General features: G+C 46.5%; 1 protein-coding gene across 1 annotated transcript in view; it reads right to left on the bottom strand.

The window, feature by feature from the left end:
* Nucleotides 1–18706, bottom strand: part of CARD11 (caspase recruitment domain family member 11) — a gene marked incomplete at its 3' end in the record, with an annotated part of 55562 nt that overhangs the window by 18574 nt on the left and 18282 nt on the right. The window contains 8 exon segments of the mRNA XM_087728927.1: nt 2421–2521; nt 6068–6180; nt 9075–9126; nt 9678–9857; nt 10817–11011; nt 12041–12166; nt 13749–13901; nt 16766–16945. Coding sequence (XP_087585053.1) covers nt 2421–2521; nt 6068–6180; nt 9075–9126; nt 9678–9857; nt 10817–11011; nt 12041–12166; nt 13749–13901; nt 16766–16945 — 1100 coding nt within the window.

The raw sequence follows: 18706 nt of genomic DNA on the forward strand, positions 1-18706 counted from the left end.
AGATGGGCCAGTCCTGGAGTCTGGGGAAGGCTCTGATGAGGGCTCTGTGTCGGAGGCAGAGAGGGGGCCAGAGCCGTCTGACAGTTATCAGCTGCCGTCGGAGTCAGACATCAGTGAGGCAGAGGAACAGCTGGAGCCTGTTCCCAGTGTGCGCATGCGCAGAGTTGCCAGACAACGGGAACAGCTAAGGAACAAGGGTCGACTTGGGAGTGAGGTCACAGGTGGACGGTGAATGGCCCCTCTCAGGGGAAATAAAAGAGGAGCGAAAGGGGAGTGGAGTTTGCAGGAGACCATTAGTTCATTCCTGCGTTCTTGCCAAGTATTGCGGTAGAGTCTGAAAAGATATCGACCTGGCCACTGTCCAAGCCTGATAAAGGTCGGTAATTGTGAACTATCTTGGAAGACTGTGGGAGAGGAAATACTTTGCTGGAGAGGAATTCACTGTCAATTAAATAAAAGGGGTTTATCGGGACAAGGACTCAGCTTCGTGCAGCTGGCGAAGCCTAGGTTAGAAAACAGCCATATGCACCTGCCTCGTGTGTGTGTGTGTGTGTGTGTGTGTGTGTGTGTGTGTGTCCTCTTTTGCTAATGTTAGCACCTGCACTAGATTTTCTAGAGAGGAATGGACACCACCTTTGAAGGCAGTAGGGAAAAAAAGGAAGTGACTTCACGATCGACCGCTTCCTTCATGACGTTGGAGGCCGAACTACATGTTACACACAACGCTCCTAATTTTTGGAAAGGAAACGAAGCTTCTGGAGGCTGGGACTGGAAGGCAAGGAGAAGGAATGTGTATAAATCTCTTTTGGGTTCACTTTTTGTACTCGGAATGGCTCCTGCAGGGACCATAACTTCCCACAGAGAAGATGGATCTCTGCTGTAGGGGTTGAGGATTGTATATGCCAACCCGTTCCGTGCCTTCTTCCAATCACGTCCCCCTGAAACTGGCTGCTTTTTTATTTCCAGACGTCAGACGAATGTTACCTGCGCTTGTGAAAAAGGTCTAACTCAGCGCTTAAAATTGTCCCAGTAAATCAGATCGAGGAACGCTCCACGGAGGTAGGAAAACATTGAATAAATGATCACGCTTACCTCGGATCATGTTATACCATCAGTAAAATCGTATAGTAAATGTCTTCCTCTTGCACGACCAGGAGAAGGCAGTTTCCACTGCATATTTTCATTTTGGACGAATAAAAACTTACGATCCCTACACGCCTTTGACAGCACACGGTAGTTACCTGCTGTCTGGAATGGGCCGAACATGGTCACTCTCTCCTGCGTCTTCCTCCTGCCTCTAAACTTTCACTTAAGATACTTGTGATTGAATTTCCTGATTTCTTTTTTTTTTTAAAAGAAAGTTTAACGTCAGATTTTAAATTGGCTCAAGGTAATGGAACTCAGGAAGGTTGTAATCGCCTTCAAGGCGGAGTGGAGAAATGACACCACATCATCTCGTATTTGAGTTCCTCCTCCATCAGGCCGGGATAGTTTCTGGAGGTAGGAATTGGGTTGGGGAAAGGATCCAGGGAAATAAGGCTCAACATTTGTCTGTCTGGAGGATACATCTAGATGGTTGACGTCGTGGCACGACAAAACCGCGCGCGACTAAAGCGCGCCCGATTAAACCGCGTCGCTGACGTCATCAACAGAGCAACAACAGCAAGCGCGGAGAAAGAAGGGCGCTTTAAATAGCGCTTTGAAAGCAAGCCGATTCAAGTTAAGGTAAGGGTTAGGTTTAGGTTTAGGTTTAGGGTTAGGTTAAGGGTTAGGGTTAGGGTTAGGGTTAGGGTTAGGTTAAGGGTTAGGGTTAGGGTTAGGGTTAGGGTTAGGGTTAGGTTTAGGGTTAGGTTTAGGGTTAGGTTTAGGGTTAGGTTAAGGGTTAGGGTTAGGGTTAGGGTTAGGTTTAGGGTTAGGATTAGGGTTAGGTTTAGGGTTAGGTTAAGGGTTAGGTTTAGGGTTAGGTTTAGGATTAGATTTAGGGGGGTTAGGTTTAGGTTTAGCGTTTACAGCGTGCTTCTGTCTCCGCGCTGTTGTCGCCCTGTGATGACGTCAGCTACGCGGTTTCGTCGAGCGCGCTTTAGTCGAACGCGGTTTTGTGGTGGAACCCAGTATTTGATCTGTGGGGACCATTGATTTTAGACCAAATCCTGGAAAGAGAAGAGGACTCAAAAGCAGAAGGACAGTAGGTTGCTGGCTTCCAGAGGGCCTCCGATGCCTGGGGAGGGCAAAAATGTCCCCCTCTGTGGTGCGGAAGGCTGACTAGGCCATGCCACCGTGGTCATGACTAGGCCATGCCCACCCAACAACCAGGCAGAGAACCCCTTGCTAAAATTTTTGAAGCCCATCCCTGTTTTCATCCAAGTTTCCTGGTTCACATAGGCCCTTCCTTTCTCCCCAGTTGGCCAAGGGACATTTACCTTGAGTGTGGGACATCTTTGTTCCGTCGGAGGATGGAATCATTTCCTGGAGGCTCCGGAGTGGTGGACATAATGCTGGCACAGCGATATCTCAGGGTTTGCTGGGTTTCAGAAGGGAAGGACGAGAAAAGAAACAAACTGAAATCGTCAACGGGGGCAATCATGATGATGAGTTTCCTGCCTCGGAGGAAAACAAATCAGAGCTTCTGCATCTACTAGCTTTAATATTCTGTTGTTGTCGTGGAATGCGGTCTGGATTCCCAGGAGGGAGGAAAGGAGGGGCTGTATTCCAGAGGAGCAAGAGACAATACAGTTTGTGGGGGAGAAAGAGGATGAAGACAGCTCCTCCTCAATGGTTCCCAGAGTATACGTTTAACAGGGCAAATAGTTTGCTTTAGTCTGGCAAGATTCCTGCCTGAAGGTGAGACACAATAAAGGAATCTATTCAGAAGAGAGGTGGGTTGCTCTCGGTTCGACCCGGATCGGGTGAACCAATAGTAACAGCGGTGGGAGGCTCCGCCTACCTGCCTGGACGCTTTTGCCCATGCACGCGCCCCCCCAAAACGGTAGTAATAAAATTGGCAACCCACCACTGATTTAGAAGAACCGCAATGTATCTTTCTTGGGGTTTTTTTGGGGGGGGAGCCCCAAAAGTTTTCCTACTCTTTGTGGCTTTCATCCGAGTCCTTTCATTCCATTCGGAATTAGGAACAGAATTTAGGATGGGGGCTGTCATGAAAAGCTGATAACCCATTTTATAAGGCAAGCGGGAAAGAAATCACACGGAGCAAAAGGTGTCTCTGTGTGTGTGTGAGAGTGTGTGTGTGTCGGTGGACGTGGGAATGAATGCATGTATGGAGGAGCACGGATGCATAAATGCATTCCAAATACATCTGCCAGAAGCCCAGAGTGATACGGTGGCTGTTTCCACCGCAGCCAAGTTGTGTGTGCAGTTTGCACATTAGGCAGAGTTGAATATTTCAACAGCTTCCTATTTGGATTCTTTTCCAGCAGTAACGGTAAGCTTGTGATATGGTATCTGTTAAGCGGAATATGGCAGTCTATTCATCTCGGAGCAGTGATTTACATAATAACTAATGGGTGGGGTGTTTTTTTCCCTCCTTCCTCCTTCTCCCCCAATGACTTCAATTTAAGCCATGAAATCAGTTCCTCGGGTTCAAGAGTTGGTGGAGGGATGGGGGTGAGGGTGGTGGTGGGGGGGAAGATTATTTTAATTTATATTTATTTAATAGGATTGCGAGGCTCCGCCGTCTACAACAGAGGCAGCTTAAGACGGCTTACAGCAGCACCGCACAAGGAAAACAAACAGACAAGGCCTTGTCAAACATTACAAACAGCCGAAGGAATGGAACAAGTCTATCAAAACAATTTGAGCAATCTCAACGCACACGAAGAAAGGCTCCCTGGAAAAGGGGGGGGGGAATCAATCGGAAAGCACAACAAGCAAATATGGGGCATGTATAATTAAAAGCGTTGTGAAAAGAAAGATACGAAGGCAACTGTGCGATATTTGCAGAGGCCTCCGTTGTCATCAAACCTGCAGCCATCGAGTGGAGCTGATACATAGAAATAGATTTCCCCCCCCCCCTGTACGGAGACTTTGGGGAGTGATTTTAAGCATCCCTCCCGCTGTTGACACCAATCTTTTAGTCTGCATACATGTGTGAGCTCTTGCAGAAAGACTGAGCTGGGTTTCCCCCGTAGGTGCAGACAAATACATCCTTTCCTTACAAGCAGAAGTAGATCCTTCAATAGTTTTGGTGATATTTACAAGAAGAATTCACGAGATCTTTTCTCAGTCCAGAAATGAAGCAGGGTCAGCTTTGCAGCTCTGTCCCAAAAATGAGAAAGTCGACAAAAATAATCCCCCCCCTCTGGATTTCCTGGGAGGGAGGGAGTGAATTCCAGAGGAGGAAGAGACAACATAGTTTGTGTGAGAGAAAGAGGATGAAGACAGCTCCTCCTCAATGGTTCCCGGAATAGGTCTTTATGGTGAAAGTTGTCTGCTTTAGTTTGGCAAGAGTGCTGTCTACCGGTGAGGAACAGTAAATCTGCTTAGAAGAATCTCAGTGTGCCTTTCTTAGTTTTGGGAAGGCCCAGCGATGCGCAACACAGCAGCAGCCATGAGGTGGCCACACTCGCCGCCTCCTGAACCTCAAAAATAATAAGACCTGATCTACAGCTTGACCAAAATTAGGTTGGGGGTGGTGGTTAAAAGCACAATGACTATATATGTATACTTTTCTGTTATATCACTCTTTTTTTTTTACTAAAAAAAGAGGAGAAAAAATTAAATATGCATATTGAAGAAGGATTATAAATACCATCAACATAAAAGGGAGCTCGCCCAGAAGCTGAAATACACCAAGTAAATGAGATGAAGAGTGGGAAGTAGAGGAGAAAGGTAAGGGAAGAAGAGAGGGAAAAGAGAGAGGGCAAGGGGGAGAGAGGAGGAGAGAAAGGAGGAATGGTAAAGGGAGGGAGGAGAAGGAGAGAGGAAGGAGAAGTAGAGAAGAGAAGGATGACAAAGAAAGGAGGGAGGGAGGGGGAGGAGAGAGGGAGAAGAAAGTGATGGATAAAGTACAAATATGGTGTATGGAGAGCAGAAGAGCCAATAATTTTGGGGGGGGAGTTGTTGGTAAGATGGATTTAATAATACAATATGATGTTGGTTATGTAATAGTATACATCTGATTATATGTTATGAAAATAGAAAAGTTTAAAAACTTTAATCCGTGACCCGTCAAAACCGCGGAGGAGAAAATCGCGATCGACGAAAGCGCGCATGTGACGTCATCACAGCGCGACGAAAAAAATTAAAAATTGAAATAAAATTAAAATTAAAGCAAGCCAATTCACATAAAGGTAAGGGTTAGGTTTAGGGTTAGGGTTAGGGTTAAGTTAAGGGTTAGGGTTAGGTTTAGAGCGTTAGGGTTACGTTTAGCGTTAGGTTAAGGGTTAGGGTTAGGTTTAGCGTTACGTTAACGGTTAGGTTTAGGGTTAGATTTAGGGTTAGGTTAAGGGTTAGGTTTAGGGTTAGGTTTAGGGTTAGGTTTAGGGTTAGATTTAGGGTTAGATTTAGGGTTAGGTTAAGGGTTAGACTTAGGGTTAGGTTAAGGGTTAGGTTTAGGGTTAGATTTAGGGTTAGGTTAACGGTTAGGTTTAGGGTTAGATTTAGGGTTAGGTTAAGGGTTAGGTTTAGGGTTAGGTTTAGGGTTAGGTTTGGGGGGGTTAGGGTAAGGTTTTTGCTTTATTTTTACATTTTTCGATCACAGCGCGATGTTTTCGTCGCACTGTGATGACGTCAAATGCGCGCTTTCGTCGAGCGCGATTTTGTACTCCGTGGTTTTGTGGTGGAACCCTTTAATCAAATAATAATAATAAGACCTGCCTAAAAATAAGCCCAAGCACTTATTTGGGAAGGGGGGGGTATCAAAAGAAAATAAGACCCTGTCTTATTTTCGGGGAAACACGGTAACATTCACGCAGGAAAAGAAATCGTATTCAAGCATTTACACAGGAAGTTGTGGAGTAAAAACACTTCAATTTCCGGAATTGCAAACAGAGGAAGAAGGATACCCCACAACTGGGTGAACAAAGAAAGACCAGCCTTTCAACTTCCTTACAATTTTGTTCACTTCGCAGCTGCCCGTGGAGTTGTTGATGGAGATGGGTTGGGAAGATGCTTCAGGGTAGCTCTGGATGGTCTCAACCTTCTCTTCGTTGTGGCTTTGAAGGACTGCAAAAGCGGAGAGGGTCAGAGAGAAAGGCAAGCAACAGAGGTGTTGGCTTTTCAGTTGTGCCATACGCATCATTTCGCGCAAAGAAGGCTTGCAAAGCCTTCTGGCTTTTTAAGGGCGGTCCTGAACTTACAACAGTTCATTTAGGGCAGTGTTTCTCAACCTTAGCAACTTGAAGATGTCTGGACTTCAAGTCCCAGAATTCCCCAGCCAGCGAATGCCAAGGACCGGCCCATAGATTTCCACTGCTCTCCTCTCCTCTGTCTTCTGCACACCTATTCACCTCTGCCCTCTGCCTTTTAATCCAGAGCTAGGGTGGGGCTTTACTAGCAGCAGTGGCTCCTCCATCCCAAGGACTGGCCCATAGATTTCCACTGCTTTCCTTTCCCCTCTGTCTTCTGCACACCTATTCACTTCTGCCCTCTGCTTTTTATCCCCAGAGCTAGGGTGGAGCTTTACTAGCAGCAGTGGCTCCTCCATCCCAAGGACCAGCCCATAGATTTCCACTGCTCTCCTCTCCTCTGTCTTCTGCACACCTATTCATCTCTGCCTTTTATCCCCAGAGCTAGGATGGGGCTCTGCTAGTAGCAGTGGCTCCTCTATCCCAAGGACCAGCCCATAGATTTCCACTGCTCTCCTCTCCCCTCTGTCTTCTGCACACCTATTCACCTCTGCCCTCTGCTTTTTATCCCCAGAGCTAGGGTGGGGCTTCGCTAGCAGCAGTGGCTCTTCCATCTCAAGGACCAGCCCATAGATCTCCACTGCTCTCCTCTCCCCTCTGTCCTTCTGCACACCTATTCATCTCTGCCTTTTATCCCCAGAGCTAGGATGGGGCTCTGCTAGCAGCGGTGGCTCCTCTATCCCAAGGACCAGCCCATAGATTTCCACTGCTCTCCTCTCCCCTCTGTCTTCTGCACGCCTATTCATCTCTGCCTTTTATCCCCAGAGCTAGGATAGGGCTCTGCTAGCAGCGGTGGCTCCTCCATCCCAAGGACCAGCCCATAGATTTCCACTGCTCTCCTCTCCCCTCTGTCTTCTGCACACCTATTCACCTCTGCCCTCTGCTTTTTATCCCCAGAGCTAGGGTGGGGCTTCGCTAGCAGCAGTGGCTCTTCCATCTCAAGGACCAGCCCATAGATCTCCACTGCTCTCCTCTCCCCTCTGTCCTTCTGCACACCTATTCATCTCTGCCTTTTATCCCCAGAGCTAGGATGGGGCTCTGCTAGCAGCGGTGGCTCCTCTATCCCAAGGACCAGCCCATAGATTTCCACTGCTCTCCTCTCCCCTCTGTCTTCTGCACACCTATTCATCTCTGCCCTCTGCCTTTTAATCCAGAGCTAGGGTGGGGCTTCACTAGCAGCAGTGGCTCTTCCATCTCAAGGACCAGCCCATAGATCTCCAGGGAAGGGAAAAGAAGAGAAGGAAGGAAGGAAGAAGGAACGAGGGGAAGGAAGAAGAAAGGAGAATGAAGAATGAAGAGGGAAGGAAAAAGAAGAGAAGGAAGGAAGAAGGAACGAGGGGAAGGAAGAAGAAAGGAGAATGAAGAATGAAGAGGGAAGGAAAAAGAAGAGAAGAGAAGGAAGAAGGAACGAGGGGAAGGAAGAAGAAAGGAGAATGAAGAATGAAGAGGGAAGGAAAAAGAAGAGAAGGAAGGAAGGAAGAAGGAACGAGGGAAGGAAGAAGAAAGGAGAATGAAGAATGAAGAGGGAAGGAAAAAGAAGAGAAGGAAGGAAGGAAGAAGGAACGAGGGAAGGAAGAAGAAAGGAGAATGAAGAATGAAGAGGGAAGGAAAAAGAAGAGAAGGAAGGAAGAAGGAACGAGGGGAAGGAAGAAGAAAGGAGAAGGAAGAATGAAGAGGGAAGGAAAAAGAAGAGAAGGAAGAAAGGAAGAAGGAACGAGGGAAGGAAGAAGAAAGGAGAATGAAGAATGAAGAGGGAAGGAAAAAGAAGAGAAGGAAGGAAGGAAGAAGGAACGAGGGGAAGGAAGAAGAAAGGAGAATGAAGAATGAAGAGGGAAGGAAAAAGAAGAGAAGGAAGGAAGGAAGAAGGAATGAGGGGAAGGAAGAAGAAAGGAGAATGAAGAATGAAGAGGGAAGGAAAAAGAAGAGAAGGAAGGAAGAAGGAACGAGGGGAAGGAAGAAGAAAGGAGAAGGAAGAATGAAGAGGGAAGGAAAAAGAAGAGAAGGAAGGAAGGAAGAAGGAACGAGGGAAGGAAGAAGAAAGGAGAAGGAAGAATGAAGAGGGAAGGAAAAAGAAGAGAAGGAAGGAAGGAAGGAAGGAAGGAAGGAAGGAAGGAAGGAAGGAAGGAAGATTATAATGAGAATGAGTGAGGGTATCAGGGAAGTCCTGCCTTAGCACTTGGCCACCACAGGTGCCCTTGGCATGAGCCCCATGTCACACCCACCATGGTCATGCCCCCAGCCACACCCCACACACCCTCTGGCCCTCCAAGGTCAAACACAACTCTGATGCGGCCCTCCATGAAATCGAGTTTGACCCCTCTGATCTATGTGATTTCATTCACGCATGAGCTAGGCAAGACCTATGGAAGATTGTTCTCTGCAGCAAGGTTATTATGAGCACAACGATGGGAAGCCTTTCAAAATAACCACAGCAGAGAAGACCTGAATTTGGTCAATCTACATCTTTGATGGGAACCTTCTGGCTAGAGGAACGGGAACTAAATATTGTCCTAATCCCCTGCCCATTTCGAGTGCTGCTGGAAAGCGTTTACTATCAGAAAGAGGAGGATGAGGCTTTTGTTTTTTTGAAAAAAAAAACCCTTTTGGGAAACTGGAAACTCTTAGTTTGGAACAAAGGCAAGAACTGAAATTGTGAAGGAGGCATCTGAAAAGCCATCATGTACAAGGACGTGAGTTTTTCTTTCCTCTGACCTTGGAGATCTGGCGTCCGATTCGTACCGATGGGGGATTTTGTTCTTGGAGGCTGAAAGAGAGCAAGCAATCCATGTGAAATTGGGCCGTGTGTGTTCACATTCCCCATAGAACGGCATCTCGTACACGCTGCCCATGGTAAGCAGTGAATTTGCGCCTCTCCTCTGGAACGGAAGCATCCGTGTTCTAATTACGAGATCGCTCCGGTGTCTTGGAAAACTAATTGCACTATTATGAATTTAAGAAGAAAACAGCCAGGAAACATGAGAGATGAGGAACAGATGTTGTAGAGATTACAAAACTCTTAAGGGGACATCCAAACATGGTACGAAATCTAAGGATCACTAAGGAGCTACATGTTAGAATCATAAAGTCACAGAATTAGAGGGCTGGAAGGGACCTTGAAGGTCTTCTAGTCCAACCCACTGCTTAAGACAGGAGTTAAACCAATGATTGAAAATTGAGAAGAGTTGGAAGGGGGTCTTCAGATCACGCAGTCCAACCCTCTTCAGCGAGCTGGAAACCAGTCTGAACTATGCAGGGGTGCTGACTATCTCATCCAAAGATTGTCCTCCAGCCCTCCATCCCCACCACGGATCGTACCTGGAAGCCCTTAATGTTTAATCTTCTCCTAAACTGAGGTGGATCCAAGGGGAAGAATTTGCTGTCTTCGGGGGATTCTTCAGAAGTTGAAGAGTCATCTGCCTCTTGGCTGTTGGTTTTGGGCCTGGAGGTTTCCAGCATCTGAGAAATCACGGTGAAGGGCAAATTCCGTGGCAAACTCTGGAAGAAATAGAATAGAATAGAATAGAATAGAATTTTATCATTTGTATGCCGCCCTTCTCCGGGAGGACTCAGGGTGGCGAACAATTCAAGGGGGAAAAAGGGGGAGCATAAAAAACAAAATACAAATAATAAAAGTAAACAACAGTCGCACAACCATACATGTCGAGAGGGGAGGGAACTCATCACCCCCAGGCCTGCCGGCAAAGCCAGGTTTTGACGGCTTTTCGGAAGGCCTGGAGAGAGGTGAAGGTCCGAATCCCTGCGGGGAGTTCATTCCAGAGGGCCGGAGCTGCCACAGAGAAGGCCCTCCCCCGGGTAATAGCCAGGTGGCATTGGCTGGTAGATGGCACCCAGAGGAGGCCAACCCTGTGAGATCTAATAGGTCTTTGGGAGGTAATTGGCAGCAGGCAGTCTCTCAAGTACCCAGGTCCAATACCATGAAGGGCTTTATAAGTGACGACTAGCACCTTGAAGCGTATCCGGAGACTGATCGGTAACCAGTGCAGCTCGCGGAGGATAGGTGTAACGTGGGTGTACCGAGGTGCACCCACAATCGCTCGCGCGGCTGCGTTCTGGATGAGTTGAAGTCTCCGAATACTCTTCAAGGGCTGCCCCATGTAGAGCGCGAGAAAGAAGAGGATGGGTTTTAAAAACTGGCCAGTTCCATCTAGAACATAGAACAAAAGGCTTGGAAGGGACCTTGGATGTCTTCTAGTCCATCCCTCTGCTCAAGACCCTCTACCATTCCAGACAAGCTGCTCTCCAATCTTTTTCTTGAAAGCCTCCAGTGATGGAGCATCCGCAACTTCTGGAAGCAAGTCGCCCCCATCGATGAATTGAATTCATCTAGGACATTGATCAGGAAACGGAGCCTGTAAGATGGACCTTCTCAACCTTCACTGGATGTCTTCTGACTTGGGACACCCAAACCAAAAGCAGCGGGAGGTACAACTTACCTGGTCATAACCGTTGTCCTTGGAGAGGCGTCTGAGTTTGCACTCCAGGTTAATGATACACGCTTCCTTCCGGACCATTTCAATCCTCAGGTCATTGTTTTTTTCCTCCAGTTCCCGAATCTGCTTCCGGTGTTTGTCCTTCTCAATCAGGCACTGGGAATATTGTATTTGGGCCTCATCCCGGGAGTGGAAGGCCTTCGGAGGAAAAACAACAAGAGTTCAACACCATGGAAAAGCTACTGAAGGACTCATATAGAATAAGATAGAATAGAGTAGAATAAAATAGAATAGAATAGATGGGATGGAATAGAATAGAATAGAAGATAGGATAGGATAGGATAGAATAAGATGTAGAGTAGAGTATTGTAGAGTAGAATAGAATAGAATAGAATAGAATAGAATAGAATAACAGAGTTGACCTTGGAGGTCTTCTAGTCCAGGCAGGAAACCCTACACAACTTCATACAAATGGTTATCCAACATCTTCTTAAAAACTTCCAGTGTTCACAACCTCTGGAGGCAAGTTGTTCCACTGATTAATTATTCTAACTGTCAAGAAATTCCTCCTTAGTTCTAGGTTGCTTCCCTCCTTGATTAGTTTCCACCCATTGCTTCTTGTCCAGCCTTCAGGTGCTTTGGAGAATAGTTTGACTCCCTCTTCTTTGGGGCAACCCCTGAGATATTGGGACACTGCTATCATGTCTCCCCTAGTCTTTCTTTTCATTAAACTAGACCTACCCAGTTCCTGAAACCGTTCTTCATACGTTTTAGCCTCCAGTCCCCCAATCCTCTTTGTTGCTCTTCTCTGCACTCTTTCTAGAATCTCAACATCTTTTTTACATTGTGAAAACCAAAACTGGATGCCGTATTCTTAGTGTGGCTTTACCAAGGCATTATAAAGTGGTATTAACCCTTCACGTGATCTTGATTCTATCCCTCCGTTTATGCAGCTCAGAACTCAAGAGCATCATATCCTTCAATGGGAAGCCCGCCATCCATCACATGGTTTGAACCAACTACATTCCACCCCAGGGCTTTGTGAATTAATGCTTTTAATAGTTGTGTATTGTTTCATCTTGCTCTTTTATATGTGCGCCGTGCACATTTAAAGATGTTCCCTGCTTCCAGTAAATGAAAAGGGAGTTAGCTCAATCAATGGAATGAAATTCCATGGGGTTTCGCCGCCCACATCTCCCCAGAGGTTCCTCGGTCATTTTCAAGCACCTGATCTCGCTCCTTCTCCACCTCTTCCAGCTGTAGCATGACGGTGTTCATGCGATGCTTGTACATCTCACAGTCTTTCCCCAGAGTCGAGCATTTTAACTCCAGTTCTTGTTTCTCTTCAAGGTACTACAAGGAAATAAACGAAGATGATGGTCCATCAAGATCCAGCCTATGTCAGGCCTGCAGTCACCTTTTCGTTTGGATCTCTGGCCTGCCACACTGTCTATTATTCTACTATAGCAATAGCAATAGCAGTTAGACTTATATACCGCTTCATAGGGCTTTCAGCCCTCTCTAAGCGGTTTACAGAGTCAGCATATCGCCCCCACAGTCTGGGTCCTCATTTCACCCACCTCGGAAGGATGGAAGGCTGAGTCAACCTTGAGCCGGTGAGATTAGAACAGCCGAACTGCAGAACTGCAGTCAGCTGAAGTAGCCTGCAGTGCTGCACTCTAACCACTGCACCACCTCAGCTTACTATGCATTTTCTATGGTGGGAAAATGGGAGGGGGGGAATTGTACAGAGTTAGATGATATGTAGCCATAACAACATTCTTTCTAGAAAGCCAAGGTCATCCTTTGCCTCGGCACCTCTGCACCTGACCGGAACTGGATGGGTGGACCTGCCAGCATGGCAGTGGGAGATTGGACCATGGGATGGACTGGGTGGGTGTGGGGGCAAGATCCTGAACTTTCAACTGGGTGGGGAAAACCGGGAAGCTTTCAGATTCAGGGTTTCCCCAGATGTGCCAACATGACTCTCTTCATAAATTGGAACTTTGAGGAATCCTTTGCCTCGGACTGCGATTTAATTTTGGGTGCTATTTGGAACCCCGAGAGCCTGTCCCAAAACGTAGAACTCCCCTCTGCAAACTACTGCTTCACCTTGACAGCTTGCAAAAGGGAGGAGAGTTTGAGAGGATGTTGCTTTGAATCTACAGGTTATGACCTTGCTTCAAAGCATGCTAACTCCTAACGTTGGTGGAGATGTCCCTGTAGACAGGAATCCTGCATGGCATGTAAGAAAGGGAGTTGGTTCATACTCTTATACAGACGATCTCTGGGTAACCCAGGAATCCAAACAATACCAATCAAAAGAGTATCTAGATAAGCAGGTTGAGGCTCTAAATTAGATAGATCTAGGACAGGGGTTGGCGACCTTAAACACTCAAAGAGCCACAAAGGTCCTAACAGAAAGTCCTCCGTTCAATTCTGAAGCCAACAGGAAGTCCAGTTCCTCCACCATAGAGTCTCCTCCTAGTGTGGCATCCTTTTTCCTCTGCTGACTGGAAGTCCAGTTCTCCCACCATAGAGTCTCCTCCTAGCACAGCATCCTTTTTCCTCTGCCGACCAGAAGTCCAGTTCTCCCACCATAGAGTCTCCTCCTAGCACAGCATCCTTTTTCCCCTGCCGACCAGAAATCCAGTTCTCCCACCATAGAGTCTCCTCCTAGCACAGCATCCTTTTTCCTCTTACCTGTCCTAACTGAAAGCCCTATCAATTGTGGAGCTGACTGGAAAACCCGCCCCTTGCCATAGAGTTTCCTCCTGGCGTGCCTTCCTTCCCCCTCAAAACCAGAAACTCCTCTCAAAATTATGCTGCCAACTGGTGACAGGGAGCCGCAGCAGAGGGATGAAAGAGCCACATGTGGCTCCAGAGCCACAGGTTGCTGATATCTGATCTAGGACAAACCTGAATTCTATTTTACCTTATCCCGGAGATCTTCTGCATGACGGATCTCTTCCTGGAGATTAAAGATCTTATTGACCAACTCTTGGCGATCCTCAAGCGCTTCTTTGCGGTCGTGTTCTAGGATATCCAAAATGGCTTTGTCGGAATCTGGCAATCTGGGCTTCCCAGCCTGTAGTAAAGAAACGGGGACAGATGGAGAGTGAGTAGGAAGGGGAAAGAGCGATGTGGACAGATTTAAAAAGTGGAAGATTTTCTAATTTCAGATGCCCTCGGCGCAATAAAAGATGAAAAGAAATAAACCATAATTGCAGGTCAATGTTTCGGACCAGTGCTCACCAACTGGAGGTCCGCGAGAAAATTTTGGTGGTCTGCAAAAAAGTTATTTGCATTTTTTTATATTGCACTAAATACTATTTATCTTTTTTTTAAAAATCATATTCATGGTCCAGGGGATTTAAAATTATGAATGTAGTGATCCCCGTCGTCCAAAAGGTTGGTGACCCCTGGTTTAGATCTAAGTTTTCTGCTGATCTTTCATTTGCATCCTAAGTTTGCAAACTCGGTTGGGATGAGTAAAGTGACAATGTTAGTAGCGATCAATCTGCATTCCCCCCCCCCTTTGTTTTCAGGACATTTCTGAATTAGACACTGTGTCAGACCTGCAATTATATTCCTTTTAGAATTTTGGCCTGCCACACTTTCTCTTATTTCAATATGCTGTTTCATTAGTATAGTTTACAGGAGGGGGGAATAAATAGGAGTAGGATTGTGGAATGTATTGTTTTCATTCTTTATTAGAAGCCAAGGTCATCCTTTGTCTCCGCACCAGTACACCTGGCCAGAAGAAGCTGGGTGTGGATGCCAGCGTGGAAGAAGAAGATTGGACCATGTGATGGATTGTGGGTGTGGGGACGAGATCATGAACTTTTAACTGGGTGGGATTCTGATGTCATTTCCAGTATTGGGATTAACACAGATGTGCTAAGATGTCTGCTTTATTAAATTGGAACTTTAAGGTTCGTTTTGCCTTGGATTCTGATTTAATTCTACATGATACTTGGAACGCTGACACGCTGCCTGCTTGGAATATTTGATCTCCTCCAGGATCTGCCCTTAAGTGGACATTCTGTAAGCAAAGGCCATCTGTGATAGAAATTCTAGGAACTGGATCTCCCCAAAAGATGCTTTTGCAGAAGGCCACTGGACTTTCTTGGCGTTTTCCGTTTCTCGTTGAAAACGTTTCGCTTTTCATTTCACTTTTCATTCTCAAGGAACTGAGAATACCTTTCTTGGATGAGAAGTGAAACGTTTTCCAGGGAAAACAAAGGAAGTCCAGTGGCCTTTTGCAAAAGCACCTTTGGGACAACCATGATGATGGAGAATCTCCATAAAGATCCAGGAATTGGATTCCAACCCAGCTGGTGAGCAGCTGGTCTCAGAAGACGCATCAACAGCAGCCTATCCAAACTTTAAATAGGACGGTGGGACTTACTCTCAAGGAAATCTCTAAAGTTACAACATCCGCTCCTTCATGGCCACCATGAAGACCTTCTACATCTGCTCCAATTAGTTCCTGCTTTATTTCTCCGCTGCTTTATACCCAACTAGCGATTCAATTCAAGCTAGCCAAGCTAACACTTTCCATCTTCCAAATTATTATTTTCAACGCGTCTCCTGGGAAGACGGACAGCTGGCAGAAGCGGGGAGGGAAAAGGCGGGAAGGTGACAATATGGCCGAATGGGGATGACGCTGAACTTCTGCACCCTCAGATCAGTGTGTGTGGGGGGGATTGTTTCTAGCTCAGCAGGTAGCCGCCACGTGACCAATCTCTGAGAATGCTGCCCAGGAAGACAATAATAATTCTGGTTCTCTCCTATTTTTGTCCAACTTTCCGATTCTTGCCAAACTCTGCTGCCATGCCCCCATCGGAGCCTGAATCTGCGGAGGAAGACAAGCCGGAAGTGGAGCCGATGGACATCGAGGGGAAGGCTTCGTTGGCTTGGGAGGAAAGTCCCCCTGCGCTTTCAGGATGGGAATGGCTTGTAGGCAGGAAGGAAGAGGGGGCAGGATGACCAAGGGAGGCTAAGCAGTGAACATGAGAGACAGAGCCCAGGCGAGGAGCAAGGACCACCCACTCCTGATCCTCAGGCATGGAGAGTGGAGAGAAGGCGGGAACAGTGCAGGCTGACCCAACTACTTGGGAGGAGAGTGCCCCACCCCTCTTCACAAGGCACGCCTGGGGACTGAGATTTAGGGAGACACTTTGTGGGAGGGGACATTTGTTGGGAACAAACACCGAATTCAGGGAGTGTTGAGTGGACTTTCCTAGATTCCTTGCTTTCTTTTTGGATTTCTGGATTACTTTCCTTGGACCTTTGCTTCCTGGACTCATCAATTTGCCCTGCTGGATTTCTTGCTTTGAAGCCATGGTGCTCACAGCGTTGGGCTGGAACATTTGCAGCCAGAGGCTGCTTGAGGTGTGTGTGTTTCTTTGTGTGTGTGTGTGAGAGAGAGAGGGGGGGATCACTTTGCTCTGGGACTTGCCAGAAACATGGGAGCGTTTAGGGAAATTTGGAGCAATAAGGGGGTGGTTTGAACTGCCAGCTGCAATAGCAATAGCAATAGCAGTTAGACTTATATACCGCTTCATAGGGCTTTCAGCCCTCTCTAAGCGGTTTACAGAGTCAGCATATCGCCCCCACAGTCTGGGTCCTCATTTCACCCACCTCGGAAGGATGGAAGGCTGAGTCAACCTTGAGCCGGTGAGATTAGAACCGCTGAACTGCAGATAACAGTCAGCTGAAGTGGCCTGCAGTACTGCACCCTAACCACTGCGCCACCTCGGCCCGTGTTACCTCTGTGCCATGCCCCTGGTCATCACACCTGTACCCTGGTCAACTGTAGTTTGCAAGTAGCAGAAATCAGGGTTAGGGTTGGGTTAAGGTTGACCCTCCTTCTCAATTCCTGTACTCGCCCATCCTAAGTTCCAAGATCATCAGATATATCAGCCAGAAATTAAAAAACTTGCTCACCTGGATTATAGACTGCAGCTCCTGAATTTTGGTCTTCAGCACCTCGTTCTCGTGCTCCAGTTCAAAAACTTGTTCTTTCTTCGGACGGTTCTCGATATCGTTTTTGAGTTTCAGAGACTGGTTCCTCTCCAGCTTGCACTCTTCCTCCATTTTATTCAGCTTGTGTTTCAGCTTGTCGATCTAAGGTAGCCCCACAGAGAGCCAAGATAAACAAAGAGGTATCAGTCACCAAGGGCCTCCTGTTGGAGGAAGAAATCCTTGCTCCATATGGTGTCATCAACAGCAACATCTGCTGCGATGGTCTCCAAATCGAATTCCCCAAGCCATCCTGGGTGTCTTCAAACCAGAATGAAGGACGCTGGTTAATTTTCGATAAGACACATTATTGCAGAGGCAGAAATAATGACTCCGACTACAGTTTCGTTAGTGAAGAGCAAGCGGGAGAAACAACAGAGTCAATTTAAAGAGATTTCAGACATTACTCAACAGGGCTAAAGAATGCAGGAAAGCGTGATGAAGTAGCTAGATGAAGTAGCTAGTAGCTAGACGAAACTTTTCATCATAGAGTTAACCAAGTCAGAGTTTTGGCAGTGTGAGTATTATTATGAGATAAACCCAGGAGCGAAACAGAGTCCACAGAACTTTTATACAATTAATAGTGGTTTATATATACATCAGAGGTGGGTTCCTACCGGTTCGCACCGGTTCGGTAGAACTGGTTCGTCAAATCTACCGAAGAGGTTAGAAGAGGTTCCACCAGTGGACCCGGAAAGCAGGCCACACCTACAGAAGAGGTTCCAAAATTTGTTGAAACCCACCACTGAGCAAGGTGGTGAGGTGGTGGTGCAGAAGACCAGCAAGGCGCTAATCTTCCCTCTGTAAGTAGCTGTCTTTATTGTTTTGTGTGCTGGTTTCATCCCAATGATGGCATTGAAAGAGCTCATTTCTGTGTCTCCTCTTTGTGCAGCCCATTCATTGGAGTCAGTGATACTGAAGACTGGCAAGAACAGTCATCTTCCTACTGTAAGTAGCTTTTTTATTGTTTTTGTAGTTATTTTAATGTTATTGTAGTTCATCCATTGGGGCAAAGAATTCAGTGACATCGTCTTGGCCACTCCCACCCGGTCACATGGGCGGCAGGCCACTCCCACCCGGTCACATGGGTGGCAAGCCCTTCCCACCCAGTCACATGGCCAGCAAGCCACTCCCACAAAGGAGACCACACCCACAGAGTAGGTTCCAAATTTTTTTGAAACCCACCACTGATATACATATATACAGACATACACATGCTAGATAAAATCCCTTACCACTCAGCTGGGACACAAGGAGAGAAAATGAATATGCATGACGAGAGAGAGAAACACCCTCTAATGCAGTGGTTCCCAAACTTGGCAACTTTAAGACTTGTGGACTTCAACTCCCAGAATTCTCCAGCTAGCTCTTCTGGAGAACTCTGGGAGTTGAAATCCACAAGTCTTAAAGTTGCCAAGTTTGGGAACCACTGCTCTAATGGACTCCTATATATATATATACCTCATTGCATCAGCTTACAGTCATTGCATCAGTGCCCGGTTTACAGCTTACAACCTTACATCAGCTGGCAGCTATTAAATCCTCAGTACCTGACAACTTTCACAACCAAGCACAGAAAGAAAAAAAAACTTTGGAAATGAAAAATGACATACTTATGCCTTAATTGAAGAAAGTAAATGATGATATAATTATGCTGTGAAATAATCTAACAATGACACAATGAAGAATTAATATAAGGTCTGGGGATATAATGTATAAGGTTAAGAACTTATTATAATGATATTTCGCTGCTGATAAGCAATTCTAATAGGGGAACAAATGAAAACTGGTATATATAGGCAGCGATGCTTTGTTGAAAAATGAAGGAATAAGATCTCTGTTTGAAGGTACGAAATGCAAGGTTAA

Source organism: Thamnophis sirtalis, unplaced genomic scaffold (genome assembly GCF_051295495.1).
Source record: "Thamnophis sirtalis isolate CommonGarterSnake01/CBP01778 unplaced genomic scaffold, rThaSir2_p1.2 scaffold_14, whole genome shotgun sequence".
NCBI lineage: Eukaryota > Metazoa > Chordata > Lepidosauria > Squamata > Natricidae > Thamnophis > Thamnophis sirtalis.